The sequence below is a fragment of the Medicago sativa genome, chromosome 5 (assembly GCF_051527215.1).
Source record: "Medicago sativa cultivar Bolivia chromosome 5, Bolivia_mono, whole genome shotgun sequence".
NCBI lineage: Eukaryota > Viridiplantae > Streptophyta > Magnoliopsida > Fabales > Fabaceae > Medicago > Medicago sativa.
This window is the reverse complement of record NC_140753.1, coordinates 48,752,354-48,771,394: the sequence shown is the minus strand read 5'-3', so window position 1 is coordinate 48,771,394 and position 19,041 is coordinate 48,752,354. Positions and strand designations below refer to the sequence as shown.

The following is a 19,041-nucleotide window of genomic DNA, read 5'->3' as shown; positions in this document are numbered from 1 at the left end:
AGGTTAGATGATTTCAGCCATAATGATTTGAATGCATGCAAATACAAAGCATTCGCTTGAAAAACACTTCAAATAAAAGTTGATAAAAATTTATTTATTTATTTATTGGAGGGTCATGGTAATTGGTATCCTGGGACACTAGTTAATGGTGTCAAAAAAAGGAAGTTATTAATAAAAAATGAAACTTTTTTTTGACTTTTTATGGATTAATTATACAAATTTCAATACAGTAACTATTATGTAATTTCCCTTTTTAGTATCCTGAACCCGTGTTCGAGGGCACCAGTTAGCATTTCCTTATTTTTATTTAAGCAAAATACAAAATTAGAAAGCAAAGACATCATATGGTGGAGATGACATTTAAACTACATTGACACCCTCACAACCAACACCTATCATTGGCATCACCCAAATCATTATTATAAATTAAATAAGATAAAGAGACTTGGGGGGACTAGGCCAAAACCCAATGATACAATTTAAATGACCTACAACTTTTGCCTCATTAAAAACTTTATCAGTAAAACATGGAAACTGATGAAGGAAAAAAGAGTGCAAAACAAAACCAAACTTTATGCATCACAATATAAATTAAACACAATATAATAATAAAATTAATGTGTGCATCCAACACACGGCATGCACACATTACATGTTTTCTTTTATTCAAACTAGAAATATAAAGCACATAAGACTAAATGTATGTTTGTATTAACGGTGAACTTCATACGATCATGGTGTGTCATAGATTTTGACAAATTCGCCGTGAATCTAAACATTCACTAAAACTGGATGCTTAAATTGGAACACGATCAACAAGGACTTCTTTGATATACACCTTCATAAGTCCTTGAGAATGGGTGTAATTGTCGTTATCTTTGTAAATCACATCAATAAAACGCGAAAAATTGAGAGCACGAATAAGAAAAGGCATTGGAACTTTGGTTGGCCTAAGACATTCCTCATTTATATCTTTCCAAGCAGTTGCAATTCCCTTCTGGCATTCTTGAATAGCAGCTTCCCTAGACATATCATACTCCTTCATGTAGCAATCCAACAATGAGCAAACATGTTTTCTTTTTTGCTCGAACTGTACACCAAAAAAAAAATTAATGTGAGTATTTATATCCTGTGAAATAAAATAAGAGTCATGATAACATGTATTCTAAGGATACACGTTAAAGTTTCTATTAAAATTAATAGAAAGTATTTATTAACATAGTCTCAAGGGCATTTATTAGCATTCTCCAAAAAAAAAATGTTCTACTTTTATTGAAATTAATATAAAATTTCAAACATAATTTCTACTAATGGAATCCTTAATATCTGGATACATGCTAGCATTTCCCATAAAATAAATAGTACTCCCTCCGTTTCACAATACTTGTCGCTTTTGAGGAAGTTACACATACCAATAAATCAAATAAATTTTGTTATTTTTGATGAAATTCTATGTTTTTTCTATAATAACCTTACCCATTTATTATTTCATTATATTATTTATCTCTCTACAATAAATAAGTAAGGGTATTATGAAACAAAATTATTCTTCAAAAGCGACATGTATTATGAAACGGAATGAGTGTATTACAGATAATTTTTTTGGATATATTTTAAATACCTCGCTGGAGACAATTTCATCCATTAACCTGCAAAGATTGGCTGCGGCACTAAGAATTTTTGGGTCATTTGTTACCCAATTGAAGATGTTCTCCGTGGTATTTTCTCCCATTCCAATGTAAGAAGTTAATATCAACAAAGTGTAACAACATGATTTTGTTGATTTGTGCATGTACTCTTCTATAGTTGGTATATAGTTTTCGTTCAACCATCTGGCCTCAGTAATAAAACCTTGGACTGTCACTTTTATCTGCCATCACGAACAGACAATTAGTAAAACAATAGAATTACGAAGAAACTCATTTCTTAATGATTAATAATGAAAAATCATACTTCTTTCACATCGTAATTCAGTTTACATACTAATTGCATAGATATAAACTTGAACTCCATGAATTTTATAGTAAATGCACCCAAATTGATAAATTTATCAACGACGACAGTACTCAAGTAAGTGTAATTTGATCTCTCTTAAATGTACAAAAGTAATGTTAAGTTTCTTAACATCACAATTTTTGTGTAACAAAAATTCCTTCACAAATTTAAAATTTGATTTGTTTCCAACCAAATAAAGGCTGAGAGAGTTTGCTCCTAAACTTTTGCATGAACTTTCACTCCTAAAAGGCTAAACTAACGACATTCAATATTTAAGAAACATAAATGACTGCGTTAAAAAGAAACAAACATAAATGACAACGTAACCATGTTTAATACTAGTTGAGTTAAGCAAATTCAACCACTTGTAGTTAAAGAAAGGAGAAACATTTAATTAAGAGTTATGCTAACAAGTGCCCTAAGGATATTGTTTAAGGAATCCATTAAAAGAAATTTTATCTTAAAAACATAAGTCAAACACATGTAAAACTAATAATTGTACACAATAATTTCTATGCAAAAATTACTATTTTTAGTTGCTTAAACAATATCCCAAATGCATCTATTAACATTTCCCTTTTATTAATTGTGTGGTCTTAAGTGATTAATGAGATTGATTTAAGGAGGAATCCTTCGAAATCCTCTTTAATAATCTGCAATTCTTAATCAGCTCTTGATTATCAACTCACTATCCCCCTAAGAATATGAGGGTTAAGACAAAAGAGTATAATTAAAATCAATACAATTTTGTGTTGTTATTGATTGTTCTTATTAATATAAATTATCTTTGCTCTTATAAAAAGGATACTTATATGTATAAATAAGTTATGGATGTCCTCGTGAGCTTAACTCAATTGGTAGAAAAAAAAAAGTTATGGCTCATGTTTTGTTGCTAATAATTAATTAGAGAAGGCACAAACTCATACTTCTTTTATAAAGTACTTCATGGTATAAAGCTTTCCTTCTTTCCTCATTTCCTGCTCTATTTCTTCGAAAATATTCCAGAGTGTTTCATAAATTAATTTCATGTAGTCTGGAAGATCATCCAAGATGCTAATATCCCACCTGAAAATCACTTTTAACATTTTATTTTTAAATATAGGGAAATTTTTTTTTTATAAGCAAGAGAGAAATGTAAATATATGTTCCAGTTCTTTTGTTTAATAAATTTATGATGAACAACCTTTGAATTGCCTTGGTAAAAAGTTCTAGTTCATCAATGGTTCCATATGCATCATATGTATCATCAATGATTGATAACATCGCGATTACTTTCGTCGCTAATTTCCTTGCTAGAGAATACTGGGGCTCAAAATATGCGGTCAAAATCCAGAAGCAACATTCGACAATCCTATGACGTGCATAAGGCAGTTTACTAGAGAAGTCCAACTCCTTCCACCATCTTTAAAGATCAAAATCAATATAAAAAAGTTATTAACAGGATTTATCCTTATGATAACTTTAATTTTGTTTTGTTACAAAGAATCGAAGTGTGTGATTGAAGTACTTACTTGCAAATGTTTCCAAACTCTTTTTGATGTAGGCTTTGGAGCAAATTAAAATCTAATTTCGCCAAAGTGAGTAGAATTTCATCATGCGAAGGATTTTGTTCATAAATAGAAATGTATCGTCGTGCCTCTAGCCTTGGCAAGTTCTTGTGGAGAGCCTGTCTTAAAGCATATTTGACTTGTGCTGCAAGAAAGTGACTCGTTTGGGTGGCAATGGACTCGAGGTGAGTGGACGTAAAAGCCAATGCCTCTTCCAAAATTTCCTCTCCATGAATAATCATATGTGAGGCTTCATACAAGCTTAACATCCCTTCGACATCGGTGATTAGTTCTTTATTAAAGTTTCCTTCCTCGTCCTTAAACTTGGTGAACACATCTAGTGTGTTTATAAAAAAAAAAAATTAACAGTCATTAGTTGCATAAAAAAAATTAAATATTTTTATATCATTTCATATTTATAAACTAGTTCAACCGTTAATTTTATAAAACATTAAAAATTCAACCAATTAACTTATCGGTTATTCACTGTTTTTTTTTTTACAAATCATAATCTTAGTGTTTTTCACATCTTTTTTTTTTATTAAGAAATAAAAAAATGTAAATTAAATATGTTTGAGTCATGGATGGATATATACTTGGTGAAACATAAAATCCTTGTTGCCTCAAAACCCTAAATAGCACAGCGAGAGAGTAAAGGCTGTCTTCAAGAACTATTTCTCCATTTTCAACATAGCTCTTGTGAAAATGTTGCAAAAGTTCGTCAATCTCGTTTTCAAAATGATAACTAACACCGAGACGACATATTGAATCAATCAAGGTAACTTTTGCCAATGGCATCTCAGTTTTTGAGACAAGCATGTTTCTCACTTCATCTTTTAATTTAACGATTTGTGCTGCAATATTCTGATCAAGTTCCTGCATATGATTAGAGATAAGCTGGTTAACCGTTTGCTCGAATAATGGATGGAACATTTATAATATCATAACCAATTAGTGGAAATAGCAATATATATTTACCATCGATTCTGAAGCATATTGAATGAAATATTCTCCCCAGACATTTGGGTGAAATTCTGCAAGATTTCTTTGCTTGGCGTCAGGGTTAGAGTAAGCTACAGTAGACATCCCTAAAGAAATGAACGGATTCTTTAAGGTTTTGTTTTGGGGAAATAAGGTGTCTAGATAGATATATTTATAGTAAACTATAATGAAATAAATCAATTATCATCCTTCGACAAAAAAAAAAAAAAATCAGTTATCATCCTATGCGTGTTCAACATGCATGACAATGACATATCATTTAAGGTAGAGTCACAAAAAACTATACTTCCTGGGTGTCAATGTCTTCACCATAATTTAATAAAGAAAAAACGTGCATCACATAATAAGTTAAAAAATAAAAATAAATAACAAACGTGCTTGACACATGTGGACCTAATTGCTTGTCATTTTTTCTTCTTCTTTCCGAAATGTCTGTCCTTATTTTTACTCGTTTGAGCTAAATTTGTTTTTATATATGTAGCGTCACACCAGATTTTCCCTCAAAAAAAAAAAAAATGTTTATGTATGCATTTCTTTTCAAACATGGAATTATTTTCAGTCCCATTTACACTAGATCTTCCTAAAAAATAGGAATTATTAAATTATTTACTACATGATAGAAATAAATACTAACAACTTCCTTCAAAAAAAAATACTAAGACCTATCACAGCTAATTAAAACACGTTCAACATCTACATACTCCAGGTTCCTCAAAAAAAAAAAATCTACATACTCCAGGTTTCAATATCTGATTTTAAAGTTTTCAAGAAAATTGATCTCGTATTCTCTTGTTTAAGACTCAGAACACTTAGTAAGACACAGCTAATTGGCATAAAAAAAACTCCGCGAAGAAATAGTGAGTGAAATATTTCTCGCCAACAAAGATCAGAACACATATTAAGACTATTTCAATTATTAATTGAACCTATTCAATACTTTACGTGTTCATGTTTGTGTTTTTCAGGATGTGAAGATATTTACCCGTTGGATATACTAATTTAAGGAGACTCCACGTTGATGAATGTTATGAAAAGGTCCATTTGTATCCAAAGTCCATTAAATCACTATTAAGGGAGTGAGAAAAGATCCTCTCAATTTGGTAAAATAAATGGAGTATGTAATTTGGAGAGAGATAGACACATAAAATAGATAGTGAGTCCTACTATTAAGTGGGTCCCACCATTATTAATTACTTTTTAGTTTTTCGAATTTTTTTTGTGTCTATATCTCTCCAAATTGATGAAATGGAGAGGATTTTAACTCGTGCGAAAAGTTCATTACACTCGCATGTTAAGGGAGTGAGAAAAATATCCAACCAACTCGCGGGGTTATCATAGGGAGTTGAAAAAGAATCCAACTCGCCCAAATTTGAAAGGGAGGGGAAGCATATAAGACCCAAAAAAAGAGGCCAACTAGCCTAAATTTCAAAGGGAGTTAAAAAAATCCAAGAGAGTTCATTTGAATCACGAGCAAACACATGTGGTCCTAATTAAATTACGAATTCATTTCAAAAGTTCATAGTAGTGATGCGTTAATTTCAAACATCAGCGGCGAAGCTTGTACTATTTCTACGAGGGGGTCAAATATAAAGAAGAAGAAAAATTAAACACTAGTATACGAAACTTAATTAATTTTACTTATATTTAATGAAACTGCAACAAATATAATAAAAACTAACCATAATTATTTATAAAAGTTGTTTAAGGAGTTTTTAGGAGTCAAATTTATCCATAATTGACACTAAACTAAATAGATTATCAATATTTTTATAATATCATCTCTGTTTTAACCAACAAAATTGTTTGAAGTAGCCAAATAATATCATAATAGGGTAGCTACATATATACATAAGGTAAATATTCAAGATTTTTTTTTTCTTTTGGGGTAGCCAATGCTACCCCATGGGTGTGAAACCCTTCGCCCCTGATCAACATACACACACCCATTTTATTCGAAATGCTTACCATCATGATAGGAAAATTCTTAGAAAATACTAACGAATGCTCCTGAGACATTCTTGAAGCATCTAAAATGGTAAAATTTTATCAAAATATGTGTATTTATTGTCTTGCAAATTAAAATATTTAATTTTTTTTTAAATCATTTCTTTATTAAAATTCCTTAAAGAATATCACATAGCACTCGTTATCAACACCCAAAATTCTTCTTTTTATTAACGCACATGTGGCTTCTTACTTGTATGAGGACCCGTAGTATGTCATCATTCATAATGAAATGAAGAATTATCCCATATTTATTTATATTGAAATGCTTATCATCACGATGGAAAAGTTCGTAAAACACACACGTGAGTGAATGATGTGGCTACACTCATCTTATCCTAGGTATCTCCATCATTTCTTTCCATCTTCATCTCTCTCATCCAAACCTACCAACATCTAATGATTCTAGTCCTCATACAAGTAACACCAAAATTGTTGTTGGGTCGACTTATATCGCCAAACAACCAAAGTTTTGATTTTTTTTTCTTTCGAAAAAACACAATATTTGTTTAGGCGAGTTCTGATGAAATACACAAATAAATAGAGGAGTCAAGGGTTCTAACTTTGGTTACGATATACAATCTAACCATTTCGATGATGTTGAATTAAGATTTTTAGCTTATGAGTCTAGAACTTGATCTGTCAGGTGAGAACGATTGAGTAGCAACGGTGGCAGAGAATGCTCTGGTGTGACGGTAATTGGTTTCGGCACGGCGGCGATAAGTCTTCGCGGTGGAACAAAATGTGTCTGCAAACACTTTAGCACTCTGACGCTCAAGTCAGTAATGGAACTGAGAAAGAGAGTGTAAGAAGTGTTGTGAAAATTGATGTGTAAAGTGATCCTTGCGCAAGAGCGAGCTCCCTATTTTTTTTCCTTCATAATTTTAGCTTTTGTATTTTCTTCGATGGATTGGGTGTATCATTGCTCAATCAACTCTCCAATTTATAACTTTAAAATATCAAGATTTAATTTTTTTTTTTAAACAGAAACTTAGGGATGGTAATGGGTACCCTATGAGTAGAGTACTACAGTGCCCTTCCCTATATCCGCGTTTGTAAAAAATACCCGTATCCGAACCTGTCCCCTTTCCTCATACCATATGGGTACCTTAGTGCCTATACCCGTACTCATTACCCACACTTTAACTATGAAAGACAATCAAAATATCACAATTGAAATAAAACGGTGTTTCAAAAAATTTCAAATCAAATCATAAAATAGTACGAATCGTAATATTTAACAAAATAAAATACATCCAAAACATCCTTCAAAAATTATATACCAGCAATAATGATCATTTATTGTATTAAGTAGTTTTTAAGTTTAGGCTTAGGCTTAAATAGCTAAATTAATTAATTAATTATAAACAAAAAAATAAATAATTATTTATCATATTATATAAATATGTATATGTGGGTTGCTGGGTTTGGCAGTATAGGACCCTTATCCGTACCCATCCCCATTTAAAATTGCAGGTAATACCCATACCCATGAAAGCGGGATTTTACCCTACCCATTGTGGGTATTTTTTGCTGGTACCCATTGAGCCTAGGTCCAACTGCCATCCCTAAGAAACTGGATCAATATATTATATTAAAAGGAAGACCTTATCTTAATGTTTTTATGGCACACTATCGTGGGAGACTGATAAGTGCTAGGAAGTGATAGTTTCATGTTATATTTTAAGCACTTTTGTTACTTGTTTTGCAAGTAATTTAAGGAAAAGCCGAGATAAAAGTGATAATTGCCTTATTACGCTTTAATTACCTTACTTTACCCAATTGTGCAGGATTTGACCTCAAGACACTAAGCAAGCATGAAAAAGCCAAGAAAAGTGCAAAAGGCCGCAAGTACTACACTGCTCGCGAGGCGAGCACATCAGCTCGCAGTGGCGAGCTTCAATTCAAGCCACAAAGCCGTGAGCACCCCCTTGCTCGCGAGGCGAGCAGAGCTACTCGCCGTTGCGAGTAAGGGCGGTTTGACCCTCCCAGGGTGACGTGGCAGAAGCTTAATGGTGAAGGAAACAGTACTCGCCATGGCGAGTAAGGCTGCTCGCGAGGCGAGCTCAAGCATAGTGGGAATTCTATAAATAGCCCACTTGCTATTCTTTGTAAATATCTTGTCATATCTTAGCTTGATATTTTCTTAGCTTCTCTTAGGTTTTAGTTTAGATATTTTCATAGAGAGAAGTAAGGTAGTTCTTCATTGAGTAAGATTGGTTTTGGAAGTTGGATCTTAATACTTTGTTGAGACATCACAAGTGTAATGAATCCTTCCTTTTCAATCCATCCTTGCATGGCTTCCATGATGATGAGTAGCTAAATCCCCTTTGTTGGGATGAGAGGTACTTGATCTTTGCTTAACATGTAATCTTTTGATTTTGCAAAATATGATTCTAGCAATTTATATTCAATATTGTTGTTATTCTTGTGTTAATGCTTTCAATGAGATTCAAAGATGATTTGGACACAAACTCTTGAATCTTGAGCTAGAATAGCAATATATCTTAGGTTAACTTACTTGACATCTTTGTTAATCTTGCGATAATCACCATAATCAAGAGCTAAATGCTTTCGTATAACTTAACCAGGCTGGACACGGTCGATTAGGTTATCCGATCGACTTTGTTATCGTTTAAGGAATTTGGACACGAATGTTTAAACGATAACTTAGAAATAATTATATCACTTTGGACACGAAGGATAGTTTAGAATTGATTGTGATAATGTTGCTTATGAAGCTAGAATTCATATGGATCAATTAGGTTACGTGTGACGCTTGGTTAAGGAACGCTACTCCTAACAAGTTTCAATCCTTATTTATCTCAACTTTTACTTTTTGCAATTAGTTTAGCTAGATACATTTCAATTCAAACAAACAAGTACTCTTAATACTTTAAATGATAATCGATGTTAAACTGTCATTGATAACGCACTATTCCCTGTGGAGACGATACACAAATACTTATGGATCAATTAAGGATAGTTTAGAATTGATTGTGATAATGTTGCTTATGAAGCTAGAATTCATATGGATCAATTAGGTTACGCGTGACGCTTGGTTAAGGAACGCTACTCCTAACAAGTTTCAATCCTTATTTATCTCAACTTTTACTTTTTGCAATTAGTTTAGCTAGATACATTTCAATTAAAACAAACAAGTACTCTTAATACTTTGAATGATAATCGATGTTAAACTGTCATTGATAACGCACTATTCCCTGTGGAGACGATACACAAATACTTATCTTGTTTGATGCTAAGAAAAGACTTTCATCAAAATGGCGCCGTTGCCGGGGAATGGTGTTTAGTTATTATAGATAGAACGATTGATATATCGTTTTAAGTATTTGTATATAATCCGTAAATAGTTTTATTTATTTGATAGTTGTTTGTATTAACCCCATGTTGATAAACAAAGAAAAGTTTCTTGTAAGTTGTGTCCGTTTTAGGATCACCACCAAGCCAAAATCATGGCTGATCATGGTTACTTCAACTTCTATACTCCACCCGAGTATGAATCCTATCCGCAGTATCAGCAACATTCTTATGAAGATGAGAGATACAAGGTGATTGAAAATACTTTGAACATCTTCATGCAACAATCCATGATAAACATGCAAATCACCAACCAAAGATTGAAGACTTTATCACTTCAAATTGGGTTGATTCAAGCACAAATCATGGATAGCCAAGCCAACAATCAATCCACTCTTAGAGAACAAGAAAATAATCCAAACATGTTTGAGAGAGTCGGAGAGATTGTTGAAGAAGTTTGTGTTCAAAATGAGGTAGTTACAAATGTTGATATTAAAGAAGCAAGGGTGGTTGAGGAAAAGGAACGGTTACAAATCAAGGAAGATTTAATGGTAACAAGAGGGAAGAAGATGAACAAGGTTGAAATCGATCGAGTCATTGATGAAATTTACACCTTGTTCAATAAACCAAAGCTAGGGAGGTCATGGACTCCAAATCATTTGTTCCTAAAGTTCATAGAATTTCTCCCAAAGCGAAGGAGTACAAAAGATGATGTGCTTTCCGTTTCATTTTGGCCGCCCTAACCAAAAAGGCGTCGAGCTAAAGACGTAAAACAAGCGCTAGTTGGGAGGCAACCCAACGTTGTAAGTCTTTTTTACTGCTTTCTAGGCATATTATTTATTAGGATCATGTGCATACATCAAACCATCTAAAGCAGGAGCCAAAAAGAAAACCAAAAATTCAAAATTGTCATCACTCGCGAGGCGAGTAAGTCTGCTCGCCACTGCGAGCATGCAGGTAGTCAAAATGGGTCAAACGACCAAATCACTCGCCACAGCGAGTAGTGTTGCTCGCGAGGCGAGTAAGCTCAGTTGGGCAGTTACACATCCCAAAGCCACTAACTCACATTAAATCCCCCATTATTTTCCTTAAACCACCCATTTTTATCTTTCCCTTATCATTTTCGTTTTTACACTCTCTCTCATCAAAAAAATTTCACATTCTTCTCTCTAACACCATCACTAACCCTAAATCTTCAAAGTTTCAATCAAAGTCAAGACAAGGGCACTCATTCTTTTCTGTTTATTTTGCACTTGCTTCAGTTTAATCTTCCAACAGGTTTGAATCATTTCTTCTTGCTTCAGATTTATTTTTCAATTTTGAATGCATGTAAACCCTAGGATTAGAAGATTGAAGGTTGATGAAACTTTTGTTCTGATTTAGCACCCAGATGCCTAAGATGAAACAGAATCATGCACAATTTCGTATTGCTTTTCTCTCTAAAGCCACATCTTTTGGTTAACCCTTTTGTAAATTTTGAAAAATAAAAATTAGGGTTTTGTGGCATAAATTCGAATTGCAAAACAAAGGCATGATTCAATTCATCTTTAGGTCATTACCAGGGTCGAAAATGCTTTATTTAGGGTTAGAATTCATGAAACTGAACAACTGTTGAAAAAAGAATGGATTTTTGAAAAATTCTGGGTTACTCGCCGTGGCGAGCTTCATAACTCGCGAGGCGAGTGTCCATCTTGAACCCAGAAATTCATCTGCTAACTCGCCACTGCGAGTAAAGCTGCTCGCGAGGCGAGTAGCTTCAGAACCTGAAATTTTTGTTCTGGTTTGAAGTTCTAGTGATGCCAATTGTGCTGATTTGTTTCCATACAGATTTTTGACTGTTATATTGTATTGTGTATGGATTTCCTGGCTGTTTTGTAGGTATGGCTCCTAAGAATCCTCAAAAGAGAAAGAAGGGTGAAGCCTCTGCACCCCAACCCTCCCGAAACCAAAGTTTTGATATGGGTAGATTTAAATCCCGCTTTCATCAGGAGAGGTATGTCGAGTTGCTCGACCAAAACATGTGGGCTGAGAGAGTGTTTAACATAAGTCCTAATGGACCTTACGGGGAGATTGCTAAACTTTTGAAAGACCAAGGGTGGGATAGACTGTGCAACCCCATGACCAACCTAAATGCTGAGCTTGTGCGTGAGTTTTACGCCAATGCTCTTCCAGAAAACCCCTTCACTGATATCTTCCCATATGAGACTGTTGTCCGGGGTCGCACCATTAAATTTGATAGGGCAGCCATCAACAAATACCTTGGCAATCCCTTCGAACTACCCCATGACCATGAATATGATGAATTTCACACCAAACAAAACTTGGGGCACTTTAAGGTTGATGAAACTCATGAAGAAATCAAACGATTTCTTTTGCTTGAGGGTTTCAACTATGACAAGAGTGAAGCCGGGAGAGAACACCGCTGCCAATACAAATTCATGACTAACCCGGCCAAAATAATCCAAAAGTTTATCCTCTACAATGTCATGCCAAGTAGCCACATGTCCGATTGTGTTGTGGAAGTGTGCCCTCTTATCTACTACATTCTTAAGGGCAAACCCGTGGATATAGCTCGAACCATTGCTTGGGAGTTGAGGAAAGTCGCTTTACAAGGGAAGGGTGAGCCAGCAGCCCGCCTATTCTTCCCCGGTCTCATCATGGGACTCATTAAGGATACCGGTATGAAGCTTCCTTCTGCCGTTCATGAGAAAATTCGCAACCCCATCAATGATATTTTCATCACCTGTTTCATCATGGGTGAATCTAAGAAAGATAAAGGTAAGGGTAAGCAAGCTTCATCTTCTCGGGCACCTCCCCCACAAGAAGAACCCATGCCATTCCAACCCACTGCTGCCTTTGATTTTGCTAGCTACGTTCAGTGGCAACATCAAAGCAGTATGCACACTTGGAATATGCTGACAGCCCAAAACCGTGCAAACACCTACTTCCAACAATCTCAGTATGTCATGCAGCAGCAAGTAGGCTACCCACAGGAGGTGATGGATCAGTTCATGACACCACAGGCTTTTCAGAACTATGTTAATTGGCCTGAGGGCATGCCAGGTCCATATGGAGGGGTTGGAGACTTTGCAGGGCATGAGAATGCAACCATGGGAGAAGATGTAGGTGGTGATGAGGATGATGATAGAGATGATCCAGCAAATGTACCGAGTGCTACATCTTCTCACGATGGCTCGGATGATGATATGCAATCTTAAGGAGGAGGAAAAGTCTTGAAAGCCAGTTCTTCATAGAGTGATTTTATCAAGCTTTCATTCATTTTCTTGCTGTCTTCCTTATAATTCATTTGCTTTCTTTTTTGATACTTTTTGAACAATGTTACTTCTTTTGTGTTTTGATTTAGCACTAATGACTTAGTTTATTTTTGTATTAGTACAATCGTATTGTGTTATGTTGTATTGTGTTTCGTTGGCACAATTAAATTAATTAGTATTGTGATGTCTTATTTATCTTAGTATTGTTTATTTTCGTATTATGATTAGTTAAATTCATGTTTAGCATATATATTTTTTTTTTGTATGATCAAGTACCCTTTTGGTTTTAATAGCCAAAGCTTAAATTTCAATTCTCAGATGATTGATATTGATTCATAGTTATGATTAAAAGCGCAAAGCCAAGGTACAAGTTTCCAGTTTTTCTAGGTTTTTACTCTAATATGGAACGAGTACTTTGTGCAAATTTCATTTCATTTAGTTCTTTACAATAATTTATTTGTTTGTGAACCATGTAGTACTAGCCTAAAGTGAGGAAACCTCAAATGTTTGTACATATGCAAGGAGACCGGTTTTCATTGTTTAACTCGGTTGTTTTATGTTAAATCCAATAATTGTTTTAAATTGTGTGAAGGCATGGAAGTGATCAAGGCACATTTTTGTTATTGAGTGAAACGTACTTGACCACAAATAGCCTACCTTGTGAGAAGAGCGAGTATTTGCTAACCCACTTGAGCCAAATGAATCGGAGTCATCAATTATGAACTGTCAATTCATAAGCACAATGCTTGATGAAGTTGCCTTTAAATTTTTCAAAATTCAGTTCATTCTTGACGCACTTTAGGACTCTGATATGTTTTTAATTGTTGAACCCTAAAATTTCTATGTTATTTGTCCCTTTTGCCTTAGAGTAGAGGAACATTCAATTCGGGTATTTATTGATTCAAGTTGGGGAGAGAAGGTAGATGTAAATCTTATGTCAAGTACTATGGTGTAATTTTATCTTTGATCAAGACAACATGTTGTTGTAAATACAAAAAGAAAAGAAAAACAATGTGTACATGAAAAGAAAAAATAGAAAAAGAGAAAAAGAAAGAAAAATCCAAAAAGAAAATAAGTTGTCAAGATCAAAGTGCTTCATGTTTAAGCACCAAGGGTTTGTAATGATTGGTAGGAAAGGTTGTGAAATTTAATGGTTGATACAAGGAATGTTCCTAATTGTTAGGCTTTTTGATTTCAATTGCCCCACATATGACATTTCTTTTGTAGCCAAGCCAAGTTATAACCCTCAAAGACCTTTTGATCCATGTTCTTTATGCCTTTTGAAATGATATTTGGATGGACACATAACTTGATTGGAATGTTAACTTGATTTCCGGATGTGTGTTCATAACCCTCATTTGTTTGTTTTCAATTGTTTATCTACTTTCAAAGAAGTGTGTTAGGTGTGGTTCGTGAATATATATATTATTGTTTTGAACTATTTGGCATGAGCTTTGTACATAGGACTCATCTCATATTAGTAGTAGAATTCTAAATTAGTTGGAAACTTAGCCTTGCACGCACATTCATTTTGAATCATTATCTGAGAAAGTTTTCAAAACCTTTTGTACTTGTGCCTTGTTCTATTAACTTGTTTGATTTTCAATCTTTTGTTTGAGGACAAACAAAGAGTTAAGTTGGGGAGAGTTTGATAAGTGCTAGGAAGTGATAGTTTCATGTTATATTTTAAGCACTTTTGTTACTTGTTTTGCAAGTAATTTAAGGAAAAGCCGAGATAAAAGTGATAATTGCCTTATTACGCTTTAATTACCTTACTTTACCCAATTGTGCAGGATTTGACCTCAAGACACTAAGCAAGCATGAAAAAGCCAAGAAAAGTGCAAAAGGCCGCAAGTACTACACTGCTCGCGAGGCGAGCACATCAGCTCGCAGTGGCGAGCTTCAATTCAAGCCACAAAGCCGTGAGCACCCCCTTGCTCGCGAGGCGAGCAGAGCTACTCGCCGTTGCGAGTAAGGGCGGTTTGACCCTCCCAGGGTGACGTGGCAGAAGCTTAATGGTGAAGGAAACAGTACTCGCCATGGCGAGTAAGGCTGCTCGCGAGGCGAGCTCAAGCATAGTGGGAATTCTATAAATAGCCCACTTGCTATTCTTTGTAAATATCTTGTCATATCTTAGCTTGATATTTTCTTAGCTTCTCTTAGGTTTTAGTTTAGATATTTTCATAGAGAGAAGTAAGGTAGTTCTTCATTGAGTAAGATTGGTTTTGGAAGTTGGATCTTAATACTTTGTTGAGACATCACAAGTGTAATGAATCCTTCCTTTTCAATCCATCCTTGCATGGCTTCCATGATGATGAGTAGCTAAATCCCCTTTGTTGGGATGAGAGGTACTTGATCTTTGCTTAACATGTAATCTTTTGATTTTGCAAAATATGATTCTAGCAATTTATATTCAATATTGTTGTTATTCTTGTGTTAATGCTTTCAATGAGATTCAAAGATGATTTGGACACAAACTCTTGAATCTTGAGCTAGAATAGCAATATATCTTAGGTTAACTTACTTGACATCTTTGTTAATCTTGCGATAATCACCATAATCAAGAGCTAAATGCTTTCGTATAACTTAACCAGGCTGGACACGGTCGATTAGGTTATCCGATCGACTTTGTTATCGTTTAAGGAATTTGGACACGAATGTTTAAACGATAACTTAGAAATAATTATATCACTTTGGACACGAAGGATAGTTTAAAATTGATTGTGATAATGTTGCTTATGAAGCTAGAATTCATATGGATCAATTAGGTTACGTGTGACGCTTGGTTAAGGAACGCTACTCCTAACAAGTTTCAATCCTTATTTATCTCAACTTTTACTTTTTGCAATTAGTTTAGCTAGATACATTTCAATTCAAACAAACAAGTACTCTTAATACTTTAAATGATAATCGATGTTAAACTGTCATTGATAACGCACTATTCCCTGTGGAGACGATACACAAATACTTATGGATCAATTAAGGATAGTTTAGAATTGATTGTGATAATGTTGCTTATGAAGCTAGAATTCATATGGATCAATTAGGTTACGTGTGACGCTTGGTTAAGGAACGCTACTCCTAACAAGTTTCAATCCTTATTTATCTCAACTTTTACTTTTTGCAATTAGTTTAGCTAGATACATTTCAATTAAAACAAACAAGTACTCTTAATACTTTGAATGATAATCGATGTTAAACTGTCATTGATAACGCACTATTCTCTGTGGAGACGATACACAAATACTTATCTTGTTTGATGCTAAGAAAAGACTTTCATCAGAGACAACCCATGTCAGTAAGCAATTTTCTACTATTTTTTTCCATCTTTTTTAATGTTCTTAAATAAAAAGAATTATCACATGGTCACTTACTGGTTGCTACTTGTAACAATATGTTGGTTGAGCTTGGAGGAATTTCATAACCTTTTCATTTCAAAAAAAAAGAAGATTGTTTTTGTCTCAGAGAATTGTTCTGACCGCTAAGGCAGAAGGTTAGCTTACTTTCAAAGTCCAAGAGCATAATGACTATGGGGCTTGCTGCAAAAGATATTCATCAGAATCATCATCTCTTTTCTCTATAGCATAACCAGTGAGAATTTGAGCCAAACATTTTTCACTTTTTCTTATAATTCTTTCATATGTGAGTATCCATGTTTGAATGTTATTTTTCTGGAGCTTGCATTGGTTCTCTACAGACTGTTGGTCGTATTTTCATACACAGGAGACACTTGTTTGGTACTCTGAGCCTTTTCAAGCCACCCTTATTATTATATTATCCTTTGCTAACCCTTTTGAGCCTCCATGCAAAATTTTCTTTGTTGCTTTGGTGTTGAACCATGTCACAAGTTTTGAACCCAGTATGTTATATTTGTTTAATTTCTTTGGAGTTAGATAGAGTCATATGTGCTTGGTATTGGTTTGAAACTAAATTTGGGGTTACTTTTGGAACTAGCAACATTTTAAGTTTGGGGTGAGGTACTAGTTGAACCTTGGTTAAAAAAAACAAAAAAAAAAAAAAATTAGTAGTTCTACTAGTACTCATGTTTTTTTGACAAAGAGATTGAAGGTGAGTGGTACTTTAAAGATTGGGGATCTGTAATACTCAAAGAAATGGCGAGACAGAGTTACAGTTTCAAAAGAAGAAGATTGAAAATGACGTGAAACCCAAACAGAGACGATTAAATATGAAATATGGAAGGGCGCAAGAACCCGCAGAAGGAGTATTTGTATTGGCTTGTCTAGTATTGAATTTTACTTTTTTTAAAATTCGATACACGACCTAAAAACCAACTAATCCAAGGGGTGGATGTTTCTTTTGTATGCGAAATTACGAATTAATAAAAACGTGGGACTATATAATTAGCATTTGATTAAATAAAATAAACGGTTGAGATTTTATGTGTTTTTTTTTAGAGATTATATTTTGAGTTTTATTAAGCTCGTCTATAATGGCTATCATTCATGTAGAATGGTTTATTTTAATAACTTTAGGAAATGAATGAGTGAATCAATCAACAAAATGAGAGCTAGCAAGCGACAAAGTGGCGAAAACCCTAGGGGTATCCTACAGCAACCGCGCCGGAGCTATTCTCTGGGAGTGAGACACATAGGGGGAGAGGGGTCCCGCCAGGGTGGCAGATATTGGGGGGATAGGGGAGATTGGGTTGTGGTGAGGTCTAGGAAGAGGAAAACGACGGAACCGGTGATTCGAGGAAGGGACAAATCAAGAGGCGACTACGGACATGGAAAGGCGGCGACAGGTTCAGGGCAGGCTCGACAACAGGTTTTGGATTAGGATTCTGAGGATCATTATCAAGACAGGCAAGCAGGAGAAGGTAGGGTTAATGGTAGGTCTTCCAATTTTGTGGGAGGACGTGTTTCTTCTTCAGAGTGGCATGGTACTGGTGCAGCATTGGTAGATGGCAATCAAGGTCAGAAAGCATCATTCTATGTCACAAACTTTACTGACAAAATGCCACTGTTTCGATTACGGCAAGCTTTCGAGGTGTGTGGAATGTTATCTGATGTCTATGTAGCAAGGCACCGAAATGCTCGCGGGCAAGAATTTGGCTTCGTAAGGTATGTTAATGTGAAAAACTCAAACAAACTATTATAGGCTTTGAATATTGTGTGGGTGGAGGATTGTCGGATATGGGCAAGGGAAGCTAAGTTTGACAAATTCGCTCGTAACGACGTGGTTGTTTCTCCTTCACGTGCTGGTGTGAGGAAGGAGCTTGTGGTTGACAAGGTCGGAGGGACTAAGGCGGTAGGTGGAGGGAGTAAACCATCAGCGGCCGAGAAGAAGGTTGAGGGAGACTGTTCCGTGACGGTTGGGGAAGTTTCGGTGCCGGTGGGGAATGTTGTTCTTAAACGGTTGGAAGGGAAGAAGAAAAAGGATGGGCCAAAGCTGGTAGATGTGAAGCATTCAAAAGTTGTTCAAACCGTAAACCAGTTTGTTCATGTGTTTAATTCACGAGAGGAGGATTTGAAGTGGGCGAGTGCAGGAATGGTGGCGACGCTACTTTTAGGGGAATCAGCGGTGGCTTTACAACAAAAGGTAGAGGACGCAGGTTTTTCTAATTTTGTTGTTATTCCAATGGGGGGTGATAGAGTTTTTATACATTGTCTCGAAGGGGAAGATGTGTGGCAAGTTTTCAACGAGGCAAGAGAATTTTTTGGCATGTTATTTATTAATGCTCATAAGTGGACGACAAAGGACGTTAGGTATGAACGGGGGGCCTGGTTACGTTGATGGGACAAACTGCAAGTGCACGGTCTATCGAAGTAGTAATAAAAGAGAGTATCGTTCCGACAGGGAGTTGTTCAATTCAATTAACTTTAATTTGATGATTAGAAGAGAAGCAAGTTGTAAAGTTGAGAGTTTTAGATGATTTGAAA

At 35.0% G+C, this 19,041-nt stretch overlaps 1 protein-coding gene across 1 annotated transcript; it reads right to left on the bottom strand.

Moving 5' to 3' along the window:
* Positions 1-398: 398 nt before the first annotated feature.
* On the bottom strand, positions 399-4,666 carry LOC146922623 ((-)-germacrene D synthase-like). Its single transcript, XM_085715456.1, has 7 exons — positions 4,521-4,666; positions 4,139-4,418; positions 3,507-3,879; positions 3,179-3,397; positions 2,922-3,060; positions 1,622-1,870; positions 399-1,090 (listed from the first exon to the last, which is right to left on the bottom strand). Exons 1-7 carry the CDS (start codon positions 4,626-4,628, stop codon positions 797-799), a joined length of 1,662 nt encoding a protein of 553 aa, XP_085571582.1. The 5' UTR covers positions 4,629-4,666; the 3' UTR covers positions 399-796.
* Between the last annotated feature and the right edge of the window lie 14,375 nt (positions 4,667-19,041).

Bases quoted from the DNA above. Each gene is read 5' to 3' on its own strand.
- LOC146922623 (XM_085715456.1), bottom strand. From the start codon at position 4,628: ATGTCTACTGTAGCTTACTCTAACCCTGACGCCAAGCAAAGAAATCTT. The intron at 3,880-4,138 runs GTATATATCCAT...TAAACACACTAG, and splicing joins AGGATTTTATGTTTCACCAA to ATGTGTTCACCAAGTTTAAG. The intron at 1,871-2,921 runs GTATGAGTTTGT...TCGTGATGGCAG, and splicing joins TGAAGTACTTTATAAAAGAA to ATAAAAGTGACAGTCCAAGG.